We start from the raw sequence: 21,179 nt of genomic DNA, 5'->3' as shown, positions 1-21,179 counted from the left end.
GCAACTGTTTTATTACAAGTGGGAAAATCAAAGCGTGCACAGCATAGAACAGAACCTTAGCTCCAGGTCAAGATAATTTTCACACAAGTATGGGTATTCTATTTTGGCAGGAGATACTGATGAGCAAGCAGCTAATCCCAGCCCAGGAAACTATCCTAAAGCTATAGAAAAATGGGGATCACCACAATGCGGTTAGTATCTGCCTGTGGGAGTGTAGAGCTGACTGCTATGACTTCAAGGTGGGCTCAGCCCTGGAGAAGAAGCATTTCATAGTTTGGCCATGAGAAGATTCCTACTAAATGGATCTTACCAAATTAAAATGGCATAATTCCAGACACCAGGCAACGGGTGGACTATCACGAGAGAGATGCCAAATGTTTGAGATGCGGAACTCCACTGCATTAGGTGTGTTCTGATCATGGTCCGGGTTATCTCCAGAGCTTGGAGTATCTGAACGTGCTGCTGGGTCTAAAGAGATTTTCCTGGTAACCCTTTCCTGAGACTACATGACCGACACCAACAAGACTAAAAACAGTGACAGAGACCACTTGCCCCATCAAAACACTACCAAGCAATGGGACACATTCCTAGTTGTCTAAGGTACTACTTACTCCCCAGTTGTTAGCACTGGGATAGCGTGGCAAATCTTAAAAGGAAAATGTAAGTAAGTGAGTAACTGGCAGGCCCAGTTAAGGGACTTTTGAGCTGCAATATCCTTCAGAAAGCCTGGCTTCTGCCTGTATAAAGAACCTGGGAGGGAGATCTGAAAACATCTACCTGGTCTTCTTCACTTCAGCGAATAATAATGGGATATTAGATGGTACCTATCCTAACAAGGCCACGGCACCTCAGGTTGCTGGCAGGGGAGAATTCTGGCTGTCTTGAAAAGATGAAAAGCCCAAGTCTTCTTCATCTGAGGGCAGCGTGCCATTGTTTGGACAGTGTGCCATTGAACGTGAAGAGTCCTGGGATGGGAAGTGTGGAGTCGGCCCTTGTCCCAAAAGGCACTCTGGTCATTGTCCTTTGCTGTCCGTTAATTGAAAGAAAGTATTTATTTTGAGGCTAAAATGGTTTATTTCTGAAATCTGCTAGGGAATGGGTACTGATTTCTCAAAAAACCTCAAGGCCAAGCTTCATTTTTTTTTTCCAGCTTTCAACCCAACACATTATTCTGTTTTTCTAAAGAGTAAAAGACTTAAATGGAAATCAAAGTCTGTAGCTGAAGGACTGACCCCTTTTCTGCCTGCACTGGGGTCTGAGAGGAGTGGAGACTGTTTCCTTTCTTATTTCTGAGAAACTGGCTCAAAGGTGAGGCCTAATGGAAGCCCTCAGAAGTTTTATTTTCCTTTATAGGCCCAATGAAAGAGTCAGATTTGACCCAATAAAATATAGATCATGATGCATTCCCACATGTTAAAGGAACAGCCATGTTTTATCCCTTTGAAGTGATCAAGAAAGTACTGTGATAATTCATTAAAACATACACACCCATAAATATACATGTGTGATTCAGTTCTGCTAACACTAAAGATCTAATTGTTAATTTTTGAATGAAGTGGTTATCGTGGCTAATAAGACACAGATAAAAAATATGTCTTAAGCCATAAAGTTTTGGTATATAGCTATGAAACAAAAAGTACAATTTTATTGAAAGTACAACTTTTGTTGAGATGGTTTTATTCCCATGAGTGAATGTTTAAGAATGAGACAGGCTGGTTATCCTAGTTTTGTTTTCTATACATGTGTATTTTCTGAAATGCTACACAGGTAAATATATAGTGAGTGTCTGAGGGGGGAGGCACTGCTCACTATGTGTAAAGAGGTTGCATGGGAAATTGTGAGGGTGACTTGGAAGGGGCCTTGGGAGAAGTGCAAACTCTGAGCCAGATACTGAACCAACCGAGTCTCCCTGCACTCAGGCACACTACCCCAGCCTGAGAGCTGTTAATCCACAGCTCAAGGGCTGCATTTCCTATTGTTATCTTGGAAAACATCTGGTCTAACAACACAGCTGGCATCACCGCTTCCTTTTAGGTATATCTGCATGGTCTCTTTTTCCTTACAAAGGTTAAAGTCAGTTCTTCATCCCTCGTTTTTGGTCCCTAAGAGTTGAGCACCACCATAACAAGGTATATCAAATGTTGTTGTTACCTTATATTGATAATGCAGGAGGGAAAGGACTAGGCAATACTGATTTTTCAAGGGAAGCTTCTTAAACTTTAATGTTAAAATAAATCAGTATCGGATGGTCTTCCCGATACTGGTCAGTAGGTCTGGGAGTAGATACAGCATTCTGCAATTCTAACACGGAATTTCAGGCTGCAGTGCAGTACACTTGGCTGCAGACATCAGACTTGAAAGCTTTCCCATGCTCATTAGAGATACATGGCTGAATTTCCAGAGGAACATCTATCTGGTGGGAGGTAGAGACAAGGATCCACACACAGATTGTGAAGAATGGCAATGTTGGAAGTGCTCATGTCCAGAGTGAGGGATGTCAGAGTGCAGAGAGATTCTCCTCCTCAGATGCAATCAGAGGAGCCTGGGCGCAGCAATTACATTGGGATCGATGGAGGTCAAGGGCACGACAGAGGGCAGGGAGTGAAACAAAGCATTATATAAATAAGAAGGCTTTGGAAAGTGTAAGTAATTCTCGGTTGAAGAGTTCAAAGTTCCCTTATCAAGCTGAGAAAGGTTCAATAATGAGGCTATCTGGGGGAAGGGGGAAAGGACATAGAAAACCTTTGAAAGACAAGAAAATAAAAATTTTAGTAGGTAAAATATGCCTTACAAATCTACACTTTGACATTTTTACATGGTGACTTTACATTTTGTTGATCATGCTATCAACTGCATGAAACACCCGAGTTCTCAAATTCAGACATTCCATCAGCTAAGAAACATTCTAAGTCTATAAAATCAAATGACCCTCATACTTTATTCTGCCATACCACTGCAATATAATACCAGGCACATTAAACATGGTCCAATCAGATCAATTTTAATGGTCAATTGTAATGCCATTGTTTGACTTCTGGCTTCTGCAATCACCTGGGTGTGGTGGTTGAGGGGTGTTTCTGATAGAATCAGCAACCCCAACTTTTGAATGCACAGTTTACATTTTGGGTCTGGTTAAGATTCAGATTATGGTGTCTGAGGCATGGAGTAGGGCCTAGCATTCTAAATTTCCAGCCAGCATCCAGGCTCAGGCCCACACTTTTGGAGAGCAAGCCTCTAGATATCAGTAAGTTATTCTCACTCTAGAGCTCATTTGTTTGAATAAAATAGGATTTAATGCAAAATTCAAAATATGCTAGAGTGAATACTTTTTCAGTGATTTTACACCTTAAGTGATGACATGATAATTAATCTATAGAAATAAGTTCACTTCTGTAACTGGACATGTATATATGCCAGGATCATTTTTATACATATGAGAGGGAGAGAGAGAGAGAGAGAGAGAGACATGGAAAAGTATAGAACTCCCCATTTTCAAATCTCATTTTACAGAACCTATATATTCATTTTCAATTTTTTTTAGAGCTGATAAATGGCTCTGTTTTGACCTGTACATTGTACCTTATCTCTATGCCACATTAATCTTCAGAAAAGCCATATCTCTATGAACAAAAGGTTGGACCAGCTAGACCAGCCACCCTTCAGCCTTCTCAGAGAAGCTGTCATACTCAGAGCTCCACTCTACCTTACTTCTTACGGGTACAGCTCTGTAGATTCCTACAGCTTCCCATCACAGCTTGGGGATCCACGTGGCCCAGGGGACAAACTCTCAGCTACTGGCAGATGACACAATCTCTGAGCAACTGATGTCTAGTTGGCACTGTCATGGCTGCTCACTGAAGGTGCTAAACCCAGCTAGGACTGTGGCAACCAAGTACTAGAGGCTACATGCTGTTCACAACATGATGCTCATTTTCTTACAGCTCTGTAGGCTGGAGCCCAAGGTCAAGCCTTCTGTGGCCTCTCTTCTCAATTTGCACATGGCTGGATTCCCACTGTCTGCACCTAATCTTTCTCACCAATGATCTCAATTTACCTTAGTCGCCCTCTTGGAAACTCTGTTTCTTCATACTGTGAGTTTAGGAGTTAAGACTTCATCACAGGAATTTGGAGGATAGTACTGAGTCTATAACACCTCTCTTGAGCAAGGTGGAGTTCAAGGTGCTGGAGAGTTCTGCACGTAAAGGAAGGAGTGGAGACCTAAGGCATAGCCTAATCTTTGCCATAATAGCCCTGGTGAGCAGAGACAAGACAAGGAGGAGAGGAGTGGGGGATGAGAGTAGCAAGGTGGCAGAGAACGGGCAGAGGGGCCTAGACCTCTCACCACAGAGTCTGTAAGGCCTAAAACAGGCTCATTCCACCCGCAGCACCATTCTCGCATTCCTGTCCAGGCCCCGAAAGCTTCTATTGTACCCCAGCCTGTGAACTGGTTTTCAATGAGGCCCTCCTGGCTTAGGCTGGGGGGCCCGTTTCCTGTCTCTTTCATACCTCTCTGGAAACTTGCAACAAGCTCCTATTGACTGAGTGTGCCACAGTGCATTCTCATTCCCTGCAACCTAAGTGTTTGCTGTGCAGAATGAGCTAATGCAGCACATCACACACAGGCACTTTGGCCTGGCGCAGGGACCAGAATGGCAGATGCACAGCACAGGCTCAGGGGCTGAAGAGATTCGTCTGCACTGCTCAGTTCACCTCCATTTTTAGCAAACCAATGATGTCAGTAATAGAACTGCATCTGCACTGATTCTGGAGACTAGAAATGCATTCTTTGGGATGATTTGGGGGTCTTGTCCTTGTGGCTAAGGTTAGGTTTAAAGCTACCTCTACAGAGAAAGGTCCAGTGTGTGTGTGTGTTATATTTGTGTATATGTATCTCTCTGAATGTTTAAGTGTCTGTGTATATTTGTGTAGATATATTCACAAAGATATTTATACATTCCTTCGCAGACCCACAGTATTGGTGCTACTAAGGCTCCATTTACAATATTAATGCTACCATTTTCTGCTATTTTCATTCTGACTTTTGGCAAATTTAAATCTGTTAATGCTTCAACCATCCTCAAAATAGAGGACAATGAGCACATTACAAGGCCCTGGCAGAAACACACCACCTTATTCTAAAGATATCCGGGCATTATAATATTTCACCCTTCAATGTGAGATGTACCTTGCTGTTGTCAACTTCAATTATCATGGAGAATAATTTTCTTAATCAAACCAGAACTGGCTTGAAACACAGCATCATCTTTGTAAAGGGAGAAGAGTCTCATTGGCTTCTGGGAGAACAGGATGCTTTTCTACTAGATTCTTTGGTGTTTGTCAAAAACTTGGTGATTTTGGGGCCTTTATGGTGATTTGGGGTCTTGTCCTTTGGGTGAGGGGAAATCAACTGAGGTAGAAATCAGATGGAACTTTGGCTCTGAAGCAGACAGGCAGTATGAGAAGGACTGAGGTTATTAGAAAGAAATATGTGCTGGTTGGCATAAGCAGTTACTAATGGTAATTTTAAATATAATGGAAAAGGTAAGTTTACATTTACATTCAATTTAAAGTTTATATGATTTTTAAGCATGACCATTTCATATTTATTTCCGAGTCACTATTTTCACCTCATTTACCTGATGCAAATGTTTTTCACCATCCAAAATAGTGCCTGATAGTTTGCTCAAGAAATATTTGCCAAGCAAAAGAATAAAATATCTAAAATTGATCACCATAAAGATGCTAATTCTCGAGTACTATGAACAAATGTTTTTGTTCTGCAGAATAATATGGTATCTCCTTTAAAAAGCTACTTTACATTCATTCTTTAGCATGGTATTACAGTTATTATAATTAGGCAATATATTATTATAATATATTTATAGACTTTATTAGCCCATTTTAGGAGCAGTGCAGAACAAAACTGCTGTGGTCACCTCCACACAAGTGACTTTTACCATTTCTTACAAGGTAATGGAAGCCACAGCTTGGCAAACAGCCATGGTCAGGATTCCTAAGCATGACACATTCATCTTCTCTCCTCCTGGCACCCTTATCCTGCTCCTGTGTAGGATGTCTATCTGTAAGAAGGTAGTGCCTGGGCAGAAATTTGCTGGCCACAACCCTGTGTGTATGTGTACACCTATGTGTTCAGGTATGTGAGTAGACATAGAGGAAGAGGTCGAGAATAGGTATCTACCTCAATTGCTCTACTACTCGATTTTATGATTTATTTGTGCATGTGCATTTGTGTATCTGTACATTCACCATGTGGTGCAAGTGTCCCTGTACACCAGTGGATACTGGATGTCCTGAAACTGGAGTTAAAGGGGATTGTGAGTTGCCTGATGTGGGTGCAGACACTGAGTCTGGATCACCAGAAAGAACAGGAAGCGCTCTTTACCACCAAGTCATCTCTCTAGTTTATACCTCAGCTTTGTGTTTTGTTTTGAGATGAAGTCTCTCACTGAACCTGGAACTCAAAAATTTGACTAGGCTGGTTGGGCAGAAAGGCCCACGAATCCTCCTGTCTGCCTTTCCAGTGCCAGGACATTCAACCACATTCAGTTTTCTACAGAGTTTTGGGAGATACGAGCTCAGGTTCTCATGGCTGGACAGTAAGGACTTTCCTGGGTGAGACATATCCTACCAGAGCCCTTGATTACATTTTTGTTGTTATAAAATATACAGAGATTCATACCATTCTAGCTCTTTCAAAGTTAGTGTTATTAAGCACATTTACAAACTCTGTGCAAAACCCTTCACAATTCAATTCTAGTACATTCTCATCCTAAACATAAAGCTGATGGTCACTAAACAACTACTCATTCTCCCACTCCCCTAGTAGTCACTGTTCTACCTTATAGCTCTGTGAATTTGATATTCTTACTGCCTCACGATATTCCACAGAACCACTGGCTGTCCTATACCTGGCTTATTTACCGAGAATGTCCCTGAAGTTCATCCACGTTATAAAACATCTTACTTCATTCCTTATCAACATTGAATATTGTGTGCAAGCTCAGTATTTTGTTTATCCATTCATGTGCTGGTGAACATGCCCAGCTGTGTCAGCTTCTTCACTATTCTCTTTTTAATAAGGAGAGGGGTAAAGGGTTTCCAAGGAGATACTGAAAGTGAAGGTTAATGGTTTGTTGAGAAGATCACTCAGGTTCAGTTTAACAACTCACCCGACAACTCAGTGATGGGAAACAGCAAGCATGTTAGTTATTACTTTATAGTGTTTTTGCACAGGAGCCCAGGATAAGATGCATCAGGGATGATGCCCTATCTCTGTTCTATCATTTCTAAGAACTGAGCTGGAAGATGCAAAGACTAGATGGGCAGAGGAAAGAGCACTTGGCTCGCAGCACTGCTTGCATGGCCCTAGAACTCTGACTTGCTTTCTGCCTTCATGATTCACAAATGTCTTCTCTACATTATTCTGCTATGTGTACAAGTCCACCCACATTCAACATGGACAAGGTTGAAACAAGATATAAACACTGGGTGTGTTTGTAACTTCAAACTTCATTACTGTTAATTTTATATGATATGGTAGGTATTGATAAATCTTTTTGGAAATGATTAAAAATAAGTATTATCACTTTTAAGGAGAGCATGAACTGTATTAAGAAGAAATACTCACTTGTTTGTCAAGAATAACTCAAACAGTCTATAGAGGTAAGCAAACAAAAGGCCAAGGTGACTTTTATCACACTCACAGGAGTAGGTATTTATAAGTGTCTTAAACTAATTTTACACCCCTCCCTTATTCAAGAAGTGATTGCTCCCTCATTGTGATTTTTATGCCAGTTGTTTCCAAACAACTGTCTTTAACCAACTTTGGTCTTCTTTTCTCACAAGTTCACGTTTATTTCTTTAAATAAAACAACTCTCCTACATTCAAAGTCACTTCATGTCTCTTCCCCGTGTCTTCAGTGATTGGGGACGCTTCTGTGCAAGGTAAGGGAGTGGTCAGTCTCTGCTGGCATCCATAAAGTTTTCAAAAAGAAAGTGATGTATAGAGTCAAAAAATACTGTGACCCACTAAGCTAACTCTGAAAGTCAGGAGACCCACCCCTAGCATAGCACCCTTTAGCATACTGCAGCTACATGGGGCAGACTGAGATCTCTACTTCAGGGCTTCCTTCAAGTGACCCATTAATCACATCATGAACTGTATTAGTATGGTGTCGTATCTCTAAGGCGCCCCTAAGTTAGAGGCTCAGGTGACAAGCTCCAACATGGAAGTTTAAACGACAGGCGTAAAGAAAGAACAAAGCCACTGTGGGGATGTCTTAGAAAACTGAGGAAGGACTAAAACAAAGATATGTGGATTTTTTTTTTGTCTCACCCATCGACATGCTTCATTCACGAAATCATGCCCCAGAGCTCTCCCTGGTGCCCTTTCTCACTCTTTCCTCATTCTACTTTCCTGTCTTCCTAACACATTTACGATCTGATAACACACAATGCAGCAAGCCTGTCCAACTGGTTGGGGAGGCTTTCAGTAGATGGAAGATTTTCAGCTACTGGACTTGTCAAATTATAATATGCCCAGCACAGTGGAACTTCATGTTAAAATGTATTGTTCTTCTGACTTTGAAATGCTAATCCTCTTTCTGCCAATGTCAGAATCTCTAAATTAATGACCTCAATTTGCTGCAAAACTTTTCAAGAGGCAATGGAAATTAATTGTCACTGGTTAACAACCGACAATCAGCTACCACCTGTCTGGAAACAACAAATATTTTGAGTGCTCCATGTTTGAGGGCAATTAATTGTTCAATGCAAGATGGTAAACAAAAGTGACTTATGACTTCGAATTACACATCAATACTGGTTGTTCATGGTAGACAAGAAGGATTGCACATCACGGGATGGAATAACAAGGCAGGATGATAGGAGGTATCGTTTCCGAGCTTCCTTTAACTATTCCATCTACAGCCAGCTCTATCTACTCTTGTTCTGTTCCAGGAACACATCACCTTTCTCATGACTCAAACAGTCAAGACTTATTCCATACATTAATTATATTATCATGGAAATGCATCACATATATTGTTGGAAGAAGATAAATCCAGTGGTCCCACCCAACAGTAGAGGTATCTCAGATGAACACAAGTCAGAACACTTCAGACCTGTTCTTAGACCCCTTGGAGGATAAACAATCACATCTCAAATAATTACAATGAAGAGGCATTGATGATATTAGATCACACCAGGTTTGTATTGAAGCAGGACCTGCAGGATGTATGGCATTATATGGTTAAGGATGATGAAAGACAGGCAGTCATAGCCAAGAAATCTTTAACATGAGTGTCAACTGGTAATTAAAGAGGAAGTCAGGCTATAGAGATCTTGGAATGAGCACCTTAAAACCTTACATAATGGATATAAAGTGTCTAACACCAGACATGAGTGATATTACTAGTTATTTTTTATTATCAGGGTTGTCACTTATGAATATCACTGCCATTTAACCAGCAGGTAAAACCACAGTAAATGTAGGGGGACCAAGGTAACCTTGACTCCATTTCTACAAATAATGGTGAGGTCTGGGGCAGATGAGAGAGTCAGACAGAGCAATGAGAGGCCAGTGTAGCTTGACAAGAGACCGAGAACATGACCATTATGGGTAGCGGAGGGTGAAGTAACTGTTTTTTGAAGGGGAAACCATCAAATTCTCCTACAATCTCAAAGATAAAAGAAAAGACCAGAGAATGAACCCACAAGAGACAAATAGCCTTTGTTTCCACCTATGTTAGTGTGGAAGGCTGGGGATGCAGTTTCCTGGCAGTGCTGGTCTACTCACATGACTCCCTGGATGTCACTCTCTGCATTTCTTAAAACATGGTATGGTGGTGGCCACCTGTAGTCTCAGTACTGGGGCAGTAAAGGCAGGATAACAAGAAGTTCAAGGTCATCCTACCTATATAGTAGGCCTGAAGGTAGTCTGGGCTACATGAGACCTCTCCAAAATAAAAACTACAAATCAAAAACAAATACCAGCTTCATTGACATGATTGGGTCTGGTTTACTCTCCAACAACTCTGTAAAATAGTTCAATGTGAGTGGCCGGCTGTGGGAACTGGGTACGGCGGAGAAGGGAATAGAATGGCTGCTATTCATTGAAATGAATGATTCTTAAACTTGGAAGGGCCAGTTAGGTAAGTGATAGCTGTTTTGGAAATGAGTATTAGGATCCGCAGAGATTCATAGCCCGAGAGAAGCAGACTATGGGAATGTTATACATACTCTGAACATTTCCCCAGTGTGACTTAAGCTAGATAATAATCTAAATTACACAGTAATACAGTTGAAGCATTAAGATTTAAAAAACATTCCAACCTCCACTTTTCTAGAAGCATTTTAAAACTACTTTTGATGTGAATTTCCACTCTGTATGCTATGAATATGTTTTTATTACCACTGGTTATTAAAGAAGCTGTTTTGGCCAATGGCTTAGAAGAGCGAACAGAGATAGAGTGGGCAGAGTCAGGAAGACACCATGTAGCTGCCAAAGGAAAAAGACGGCAGGCACCAGCCAGAACCTTACCAGGAGGCCACAAACTTGAGGGGATACACAGATTAATAGAAATAGGCTAATTTAAGATGTAAGAGTTAGCTAGAAATATGCCTAGGCTATTGGCCAAATAGTGTTTTAATTAATATAGTTTCTGTGTGATTATTTGGGTCGGGATGGCCGTGAAATGAATGAGCAGTCTCCGTCTACATACTTTCTCTCTGAAGGTTCATTTAATATTATGTATGTGATACACATTGATGAATAATGAGAAAAAAACATTTCAAAATGTTCTTTACCAAAGTTTACCCATTGATAAAATATGGATAAGCAACATTATCTAAGTGAGACAATATGATGTCTCAAACATAGTAAGGTTCATAATATATGGAAATAACAAATAAAATGCAGAAGTCATAAATATGAATTTTCCTAAAAATGCCTATTTTTATATTATTGATCAGGTTTTTTCACTTAAAACAACCCCATTATAGAATATATTATAATAGTATTCTGATTTGTGCATTATGCCACAAAAGTTCTAAACATAACTTCCTACTCTTTTATGCATGAGACCACTTATAGTACCGCTGGTAGCCACTGATAGATCTTTCTTTACTTAAGTTTCTAGTCGCGTTATTTAACTTTTGAAATAATAATACTATTATGACTCACACACATATTTAACTTATCCATAAGCATATCTAAACATGTATATTTAACATATTCATAGGAACAAACCATTATTTGGCATCACATACAAAGGATGTATCAGTCATTGCTCAAAGTCAGGAGGTTCAAATCTTACAGAAAATAATATATAATTATATTTAAAAAACGCTTAAGCAAATGTGGCCGTGAAACGAATTTTGTATATGTTAAAACCTTATTCTTCCCAGGATTCCTAATTTTACAAATTTAGGAAATTGGATGTCTCTTTGGATAAAAGGTTTCTGTACATTTGGTAGAGCCTAAAAGAGTTAAAAGCAAAGAATACCAACATTTCCCCAAAATCTGTATGACTGAACTCTCTACTATCCGCAAGGAAATTCCAAGTTTTGGGGAGCGGTCCTTCCTTCCCCCAAGGCTGAAGGTAACTCACAGGTGACAGAGAGTCTTTGGGTCTTCATACAGAGAGTAAGACTCTTTTGATTGCGAATTTGTATGTTAAAAGTCAGTATTTTCTTGGAAATGTCTTACTGAATAACACTCCATAACTCTTCAGTGAAAAAGAAGGTGTGTCTGTAAGGTCACAGTAGCAGACACTAGAAAACTGAAACCAGATACCTCCCAATCTGTGCTGTACGAGAGCTGGCCCCTCAAACCACTTCCTGATTCTCCCTGCTAAGACACAGCTGCCCAGAAACTCCCGTCCACATGTCTGAAAGAGTCACATAAGATTCAAAAGGAATAAAACTGCTGATGCTAGCACTTGCACAACAAACAAAGTCACAAAATGCTCTCATGATGTCACCAGCAGGTTTGTGGGCATGTGTGTGGGACAGCACCTGGAGCCGTCCTAACTCACTGGGCTGCAGACAGCCAACCGGACATTTCCTTCTAGTCTAACGAATACTATGTAGAAGAGCGAAGAGTCAAGGGGATCAAAAGATTCCAGTCAACAGCTTCTAATCACAAAGTGAATACTTTTGAACCCTAAAAGTTAGATATCTTTGTTCTAGCACACTTAGTTCTAGCATGTCCTTGGAAACAACCAAAAATCATCATCTGAAAGAGATAGAAAATGTCTTTTAAAAGTTAATACTTTGGACTTGGAGTCATATGGTTTTTGAATCCATAACAACAATGAGAGTTTGAAAGACACTCTGAGAAAAAGGCATTACTTATTTTATTCTTCATTCCAGATATTTCTTGGTTTATTTGTGTTTTATAAATCCTTTCTGTATCACATGTACTCACTCATAAGTAGTTTTTAAACATAAAGCACAAAAAAAATCCAGCCTACAAATCACAATCCCAGAGAACTTAAACAACAATGAAGATACTAAGAGAGACTTACATAGATCTAATCTACATGGAAAGTTGAAAAAGACAAGATCTCCTGAGTAAATTGGGAGCATGGGGACCTTGGGGGAGGGTTGAAGGGGAAGGGAAAGAGCAGAGAAAAATATAGAGCTCAATAAAAATCAATAAAAGGGGGGAGGAACACAAGACTCCTCCCCCCCAAAAACAACAAAAACAAACAACAAAACAAACAGAAAAAACAAATCCTTTCTGGTTCTTGCCATGATTCCCTATTTATTTATTTATTTATTTACTTATTTATTTATTTATTGCCTGTGCTTAGCATGCTGGGGGTTTCAGAACGAACACTCACTCTTACGGCCAGCATCTAGTGATCTTGAAAATAAAGGTGAATTTATAATATACAGAACACTAATTTGCATATAAATTTAACACATACTAAAGGCCAGTGGCCAAGGTCCTCTTACTCTTTTCTCCTTTCTTACTGGCGTTTCTCTCTTTGGTATACAGCACGCACTCGGTAAACACAGGTAACATAATCCATGACTTGAAAAGGTAAAAGCTGTGACACTATACAGAGAGAAACAGGCCTACGGAAGGGGCAGCAATATGGAAACGGAAGAATGCTCGATTTAATAAAATAAAGTGCCTTTATCATACAGTATAAAACACAGAAGCCGGGCTGCATCAGAGAAACGCTAAGTCCAATTCCTCCATGCCTTCTGCTTCAAGCTACTCCTCGGGTTCCTGCCCTGACTCCCCCAGTGATAGATTACAGCTGGAAACTATAAGCAAATTAGCCCTTTCCTCTACACGCTCCTTTTGGTCACTGTTTTATTGCAACAACGGAAGGATGACTAAAATCCATACTATCCAACATAACACAGTGTTGAAAGTCAAATGGTGTCAAGTCTGACACAATGTTCTATATGAGCACCTCTTCTGCTCTCAGTAAGGTCTTATTTCTACATGTTTCTACCTTATTGTTAAGTATAAAATATTTCCAAATAAAGCATGACAAAAATACTTTCTGAAGAACGTTCTAACCATGCATGCCTTCAAAGTGAAGGGCAGGTTTCAGTTCAAAGACTTCTGACTGCTGTGAAGGCTCGAGAATCCGGAGACCAAACCCTGCGCACTGTGGCTGAGCTCTCCTTTCAATCTCTTGCAGTCGGAGCTGAGCCTTTCGTCCAATTCGGCTCTACAAGGCTGACTGTATCACACACAACACTTGGCAAGAGCCCTCATGTGGGCTTCATCTGAATCGAGGCAGCTATCTCAAAGCACACTATGGAATGATTCCATTTGCCTTTCATGTCTGAAGAAGCCATTTCTTTTTATAAGAGAAACCATGCAAATTCTCTGTATAATACACGAGTTGTGTCTTCTGTCAGGGAAATGCCTGGAGAGGCATTTCAAATTTATCATCCCAGTCCAGCCCTTAAGAAACACCAGGATCTTGGCCTATCTAGAATGCTCACAGCAGGTTACATGTATGTCTGAGTATATGTACATGTACACATCTGTATGTGTGTTCACATGGGACTGCATCTACATAAATCAACAGGGAGTCTATCCCAACTCCAGGAGTAGAGCATCACACCAACCTGCACTGATGCTGCAAAGAAGAAGGCGGGAGGGAGACACACCGCACGTACCAAATCATTTCTCCAACAATCCACAGCCAACTTCTTACCAGTCCCTGAACAACTAACTTCGGACTTCTCAAATCTGAGAATAATTTTTGGGGTGGGGGAATCTTTATATTCTAACAACCAGAGAGACAGAGGATGGCACTGAATTCTTCTCAGCTGGGAGCAGCACACGTGGATAGTGATACCGAAGGTCAGGCGAGACCTCTGCCCAGCTCCCATCTCTGCTCCTACGACACTCAAGACCCCGTCCGATCAAATCAGATGGTTATAACCATAAGCACCCAAAGGCATTCTTATAATACCTCTTTATATTATATTTTTGAGTGCTGACCCATAGATAATAGGGGTCCATCCTATGTGTCCATATATCCATATCGAATAAAAAACTGTAAAACCCAAGAAAAACCAATCTTTTCATTCTCAGTCAATAACAGGAAGACAAAGGCAATGATGTCACCGAGAGCGCAAAGAAGAGACTGGGTCATAAAACCTCTTTACACATCTCAGAGTAAATAAATACAGTCTTACCCACCTGGGATCTTTCTGAATGCTGTCAATGGATGGGGACCTGGCCAAGGTGCCTTCGGGTGGGAGGGCAGGGCCCGATTTGCTGTACGGAGAATCAACGGAGGGGCAATACTGCAGCTGTCGGTAGGGGTCGGCGTAGTTGGAGGCGGGGCCAGCAGCGTAGCTGGCCCTCTGGAAGGTGGCTGCGGCGGCATTCTGTGGCCCGTGCTGGCTGCCTGTGCGCTGCAAGGGGACGGAGTCGACACCGGGGGAAGATGGGGCTAGGACAGGAAAGTAGGGACAAAGTAAAAAACTGAGGACCTGCTCGCAGAAACGGTTAACCAGGTCTAGGCAGGGGGGGACATTACACACATAAAAAAAAATAGGGGTTCGAAAGAATAAAACAAAATTAATCTGTCACAGATCTTCCAACATAGTCAATGCTATCTAGTCAAATGACAATTCACATGCTGTCTCAGAAGTACGTCGAAAATACGGGGAGAAAGCACACCTGCTGAGGGTTCATTGCTAACCAAAATCAAAGGGAAGGCACAAGCATCCTGCATGAGAACGTTGTTCAAAACTAAAAGCTGGGCTGGGGTGTGTCTCTGGCAGAGGGCTTGGGTAGTGTGCAGAAGGCCCTGGGCTCGGTCTCCAGCACAGGTTAAGATACATTTCAGAGGAAAATATTTTATACAGACAAATTAGTTCTGTGTTGTTCTGCTGGACAGTATTCAGGATATGTTCAGATTAACATGATACTAACTTCACTGGGTTTGTCATAGATTTAGCAGCAAAGTCATTTTCCAGAATAGAGGAAGGGGAAAGGAGAGCATTTGCCCGGAGGTGGATGGGGAGTGAGGAGGGCTCAACACGAATAATTAGTAGGGCAGCATCCCGTGCCAGGCTTTCTCCTTTCTGTACAGTGGATTCCTACACTTCCTCCGTAAGGCTTTCAGGGGAACAAATGCACTCAGGAGAAAGCAGACACGTGAGGCAAGGAACAAGTCATCCCAGAAGTGAGCAAGACAGAGTCGGGCATTGACGTGACTTTCCCCAATGTTTTTGCATCTTTTCAACATGTCTAGGTTGCTCTGAGAAGATTTTACACAACTTACTGAGATCAGTTTCACTGTTTCCAAACTGAATCTCGATTTCTTTTCTTTCCTCGGGTTATTTTTAGACAAGGCCAGGCCACTGCTTTTATCTGTCCCTCAAAAATATTCACGTCTGAAGGCAAACTGACATATATGATGGAAATAACGTCTTCCTTAGGAGTGGGATGTGACTAGTTATTTATTGCCCTAGCAACAATCACCATGAGGACATTTGCTTTGTGACAACTTGGATCAGTACAGATGCTGAGAGACAGCGAATGTCTACATACAGGGATCCATACCCCATGTGTGCTATATGGAATTAGATTCCAGTTCCAAGTCACACAGCACATATTTGACTTGCCAGCAATTATTTCTTAGTGCATTTTTTTTTGCTCTAAGGGCCATATACCAAATGAAACGCAAGGGTAATTATGCCACATCAAGGAAGCAATTGCCAAGAGCGTACAAGAAATTCTTTCAAAACAATAAATGCTGAAAGTAAACTGAAGGAGAGATTCCCCTGATGAGGTCTGGATTGGAACCTATGAGTTTAGGATCTTACTTTTCCAATTAATTAGCAATACTATTATCATTTGATGAGAAAAACTTAGGAGAATATGCTATTTGGCACGATGAAAACTATTGAAATAGTCATAAAAATTATTCTAAGAAAAAGTGTCCATATTTCCTAAGAAGTAGCATTTTAAAGATTAGGGGTATTCTGCTAGATAAGTTTTTTTTTAAATTGTATTTGACTACAAGGGTCCCTTTCTCAACCACCACAAAGAAACAAATGTAATTACAAAAATAAAATATCATGAACAATATTCTTTACACAATAGCCAAAGCAGCTGAAAATCTACATAAGAACACAGACAGAAATAAAATCTTCTTTTGCTCAAGAGTTGTGTTAAGTAGTCAAAAAATGAAGGGCAAAAGGAGAAACTTAGTACACTGCCTCATTTTCACAGAAGCACATTCTTCATTCAGAAAACCAAACATCAGTGTTTATTCTTGCTGAAAATTGTTTATAGGCAAAAATAAATTCTCTTCTAAAAATGTATTTGCTGTTAATCTTAGTGATTCACACAAGAAGGCACATGTAGTCGAGACCAAGAAATATTAAAAACCTAAAGGGACCATTTTGGAGGCTGGGAAAAGACCAGCTGGTGTAGGCTAGCTGTGGAAATAAAAGAATCTGAGTTCAAATCCCAGGACCCACGAGACAAAACTGGACAAGGTGTGTGCTTGCCATCCCCACGCTGGGAAGGTAGACAGAGCATCCCTGGGCTGCCCTGGCCAGCAGGTCTAGACTCATCTGTGAGCTTCAGACCTTGTCTCAAAGGAGACACAGAAGCTTGTTTCCCATGCTGGGCATGCACCTTCTCTCATACCAAACACACGTCTTCCTACACACACAGAAACATGGGTATACACACTCATATATCACATACCTATATCTTTAAAATGATGTTTATCAGCTAATGCTAGGATAGGTAAGAGGAATGAAATGAGTGTCTCCCAATCTGTCTAAGGACACTGAATTAAAGAAGAAGAGGGGAGGGTTGGGGGAAAACACTGATGAGTAGCAGACCCAAACTTGGGAAGGATGCAAGGGACCAGGCTCAAGATGGGCAACATGTGTAATTCTATTAGGGCAAAACCTAGATGTGTACGGAAGGAGAGATGGAGAAGGTTAAGTTCCTATTGAGTTTAAAGTTTTGTTTAGATTGATTTCATTATGTTGTGTATATGAATGTTTTGCCTGTATGTGTATCGTACACTACACATGTGCCTGGTTCCTGCATGTATGAGAAGAGATCATTGGATCCCCTGGGACTGGAGATGCAGACGGTTGTAAGCTGCCATGTGAGTCTGAGACAAGAGGAACAAGGGCTCTTAGCCACTGAGTCAACCCTCTAGGCCCCTATTTGGTTTTCACTGTGGCCTTTTCCAGGGAAGGACCACATAGCTCATGGAGTGCTTGGCTTTGGGAGTCAGATGTGGACTTGGGCTTTAGTCCTCGGTCTTGGACAAGATGAGACACTGGGAGTTATGGAAGGGTGTAAAATGGCCTCCTAGGATTATTGTTTGATTAAAGGCAGGAAAAACATCCAATATGTCACATAGAGAAAATATTACACTAATGGGTCATCACTCTACTACCAAGGCAGAAACCCACAACCCTACACAAAGGAAGTATGGATAGGGCCGGTCAGTGCGGGGAGAGCCTTGCCCTGGGCAACAGAATGCTCATGCTGTTCTGTGTGCTCCACTGTACGAACTCACATTCCCTCAGCAACTTGTGAGGAGGGAAGAATGCCAGTTGTGCCTTACAGATGAGAAGCTGAGACACGGGGCAATGAAGTGCCCTAGCAGATCAGTCTCTAATAGAAAATGAATTTAAGCCCCGTTAGTTAGACTTCAGATGTCACAATTGTTACCAACCTAAGCTTCTAGACCAGGCTTAGAATCACGAGGACAAATATTTGTGAGTTACTGAGTAGAATTAGGAAATGTTAAATAACAACAAGGAGTTAGAATGTCAACTAGGCAGATGAAGAGATGAGTTAGTCACAGGACTCAAACACCCGAAGATCACACTGGAAAAATTATGATAGATTGTTGTGTAAACTAATTTATATTATTTTTGTAAACTTGAATTTACATAGATATATAGAAAAGATATATAAAGTATTCCAAAAATATGACTTTTATTTAACTTGCAGAAGACAAAAAAATGCAAATAAGAATCTTAATTTTAAGGTGTTTTGATTCTGTCTCATCCCTGACATAACTGTGTGAGGATATGAGGAGGTTGGCTATAGAATTTAAAGAGGATGAGCAACTTTCCAGAAGTTATTTATTAATTTTTAAATCGCAATTTTGGCTTTGAGGAGTTGGTCCTTCAAAAGTATCATCCATTAACATGAAAGAGAGGGGGTGGATGGAGGGAGAGCAGGGGAGTTTGTATGTGCATGTGTTTGCATGTACATCTGCATGCATGTGCAGATACAGATTGGGGGGTGAACATGTCAGGACTCAGGCTTGTGAAGGTCAGAGATGAAACTTTGGTGCCTTTCTCTAGGAACAGGGCTCTCACTTTGCATCTTTTGACAGACAGGATCTCTCTCTCACGGGATACAGGGCTCACTGACTCAGTTAGCTGGACTGCTTACTGAGCATCTGGTATGTTACTGTCTCAGCCTCCCCAGTGCTCAGAGAGCAAATTCACAAGCCCACAGTGATGGGTTACGGGGGAGCAATGCTCATGCTGGACAGCAAACAGTTCACCTGATGACCTACCCTGTCAGACCCCCAAAAATGCTTAAATCTCTGTGCAGGTCCCAGTAAGAAAGGTAGTTTTTGAGAATTTTGAGATAGAAAAAAATCACAATTCAAATAAATTGCTGTCAAATTAACATACCCCAGCCACGAAAATAAAGTGTTGACCAACACAAAGAAGGCAACAACAGCTCTTTAATGTAAAGAACAGATCCTGTGACCTTGGAGAACAAAATATGTGAGAAGCCATGACCCTCAATAACACAATGATGGAATTTCTTATGTTTAGGACAAATGCTTCCCCGAACTACCGCATGGGACCATGGAATCGTAGTTTGCTTTGGCTATCTGGTACACAGAAAATAGCGCATGTATGAAAAGCTGTAGCAGCATTAGGAAGATTGAAACTGACTGGTTATAGTGATGGGCATCTCTATCCTTAGTACTCAGAAGGCTGGGGCAGGAGGATTGTGAGTTCAAGCCCATGCTGATCTACACTTAGAAGATGACCCGGGCTATGGGGCAAAGTCCTGATTCAGAAAAACAACAACACCACCGCCGCTGTTTTCTGGGATGGTCTAGATGGCAGTCAGAAAGAAAGGCACTGCCAGAGTCAGCGCTCAGTGCTGCCCTCTGATTTGCTCAGCTAGTTAGCTCCTGGTACACCTCACACCTACCAAGCCTGTTTGCTGCCATGGATAAACAACTACCCTCCCTCTGTTAGACGTCTCTCATTTCATAACCTTCCCCTTAACTTCCGCCACTGAACATTTTCTCCCATCTCATCTCATTCCAAGAGCTCCACTGATTGACCTTGCGGGTTACTCCAGCCAACCGAATGTCCTCTTGGCAAACATTTGGAGGGGTTGGCGCTTCATCAGCTCTGCAAACTTGTCCCTCTCCTTCATGTCCTCTGCAAACAGCCCCGTCTCCTCCCATGAGCTCTTAGAACTCAATGAACTGTGCTGTTGGCCTCTCTGGGGAGATTTAACAAGCTGCCTCTTCTGCAGTGGACTTGACACCTCGACAGACACCTTTGCCATTGCTGAAATTATGTTTGTTTTCTAAAAGCTACACAAATAAAACCTTAGTTTGTCAAGGCAAAACAGAGAGATGCTTTGTGTGCCGTATTTGAAGGAGGAACAATGCATCCTTGTTAATAAAGCCAAACATTGCTTTCCGAATGATGGCTACAAGCATTGTTTGCTGAAAAGGGAAAAACCAAGAAGAGAATAAAATCCAGGAATCTGGGCACATGGTAAGAAACTGCTGTGAGGAATATAAAGTGGAATCCATCAAAGAGTAAGAAAAGCAATTTCCTTTTTGTATTTTTACCCTTGATTTTATATATTTATGCATTTTTCATTTTGTTTTACATGTATAGGTTTTTTGACTCAGTGTATGCCTGTGTACCATGTAGGTGCTGGTGTCTGTAGAGACCAGAAGAGGACCTCAGACCCACCTGGAACTGCCCTCTGTTCCTCTGGGGCAAAGAAACCTCCTTTGTGCTGAGAACTTGGTCTTAGGGGTCCTGAGTTGTTTTTTTTCCTTTCATTGTGTTTCTATGTATATTTGTATATATAGATAAATATGAAAACACAGCATGTATTTACAAATTGACTAGATAATTTAATACAGAAGAAACATATAAGAAGGTAATTAAGGAATGCTATGTCTAATCAGAACACAAGGATGGCCTAGTGAAAGTGGGGCTAAGAGCTTTTAAGTCCATTACTTCAGGAATAAAAATTCTTTGGCTCCCAATCTGGCATGCTCTCAGCAAAGTTGAGCTGTAAATGTCTTCCAAGTTTCTACACTTACTGTACTATAGTATAGTCTGAACTAGACTGCAGTCAATGAATAGCTATTTGAGAAAAAATACAACATGGTATTATGGCTTTATGTCATTATTATTTTTTAAAACAGCATTTTCAGGAAGGTAACACTCCTGGTGGAATCCTTATGACAAACATTCAGGATATTTTCACTCTTTTATTGGAAACAGAGAATAAATATCCCCCAAAATGTAAAATCAGATGTAGAAATGCACAGACATGGTCATCATGAATGAATACAACATTAAGTTTGAAAGAAAAAATGGGACAAAAACCTATTTTA

The 21,179-nt window shown here is 41.0% G+C and overlaps 1 protein-coding gene across 4 annotated transcripts in view; it reads right to left on the bottom strand.

Annotated features, from left to right (window-relative positions):
- Ctnnd2 (catenin delta 2) overlaps positions 1 to 21,179 on the bottom strand; it is an 804,341-nt gene that overhangs the window by 313,961 nt on the left and 469,201 nt on the right. For all 4 annotated transcript variants that reach the window (XM_085676585.2, XM_087896972.1, XM_087896974.1 and 1 more), the window contains one exon: positions 14,702 to 14,957. In XM_085676585.2, coding sequence (XP_085532711.2) covers positions 14,702 to 14,957 — 256 coding nt within the window. The remainder of the gene's footprint in view (positions 1 to 14,701; positions 14,958 to 21,179) is intronic.

The sequence above is a fragment of the Myodes glareolus genome, chromosome 15 (assembly GCF_982192425.1).
Source record: "Myodes glareolus chromosome 15, mMyoGla1.1, whole genome shotgun sequence".
Classification (NCBI taxonomy): domain Eukaryota; kingdom Metazoa; phylum Chordata; class Mammalia; order Rodentia; family Cricetidae; genus Myodes; species Myodes glareolus.
Note: the sequence above shows the minus strand (reverse complement) of the source record. Positions and strands in the feature narration are given on the sequence as shown.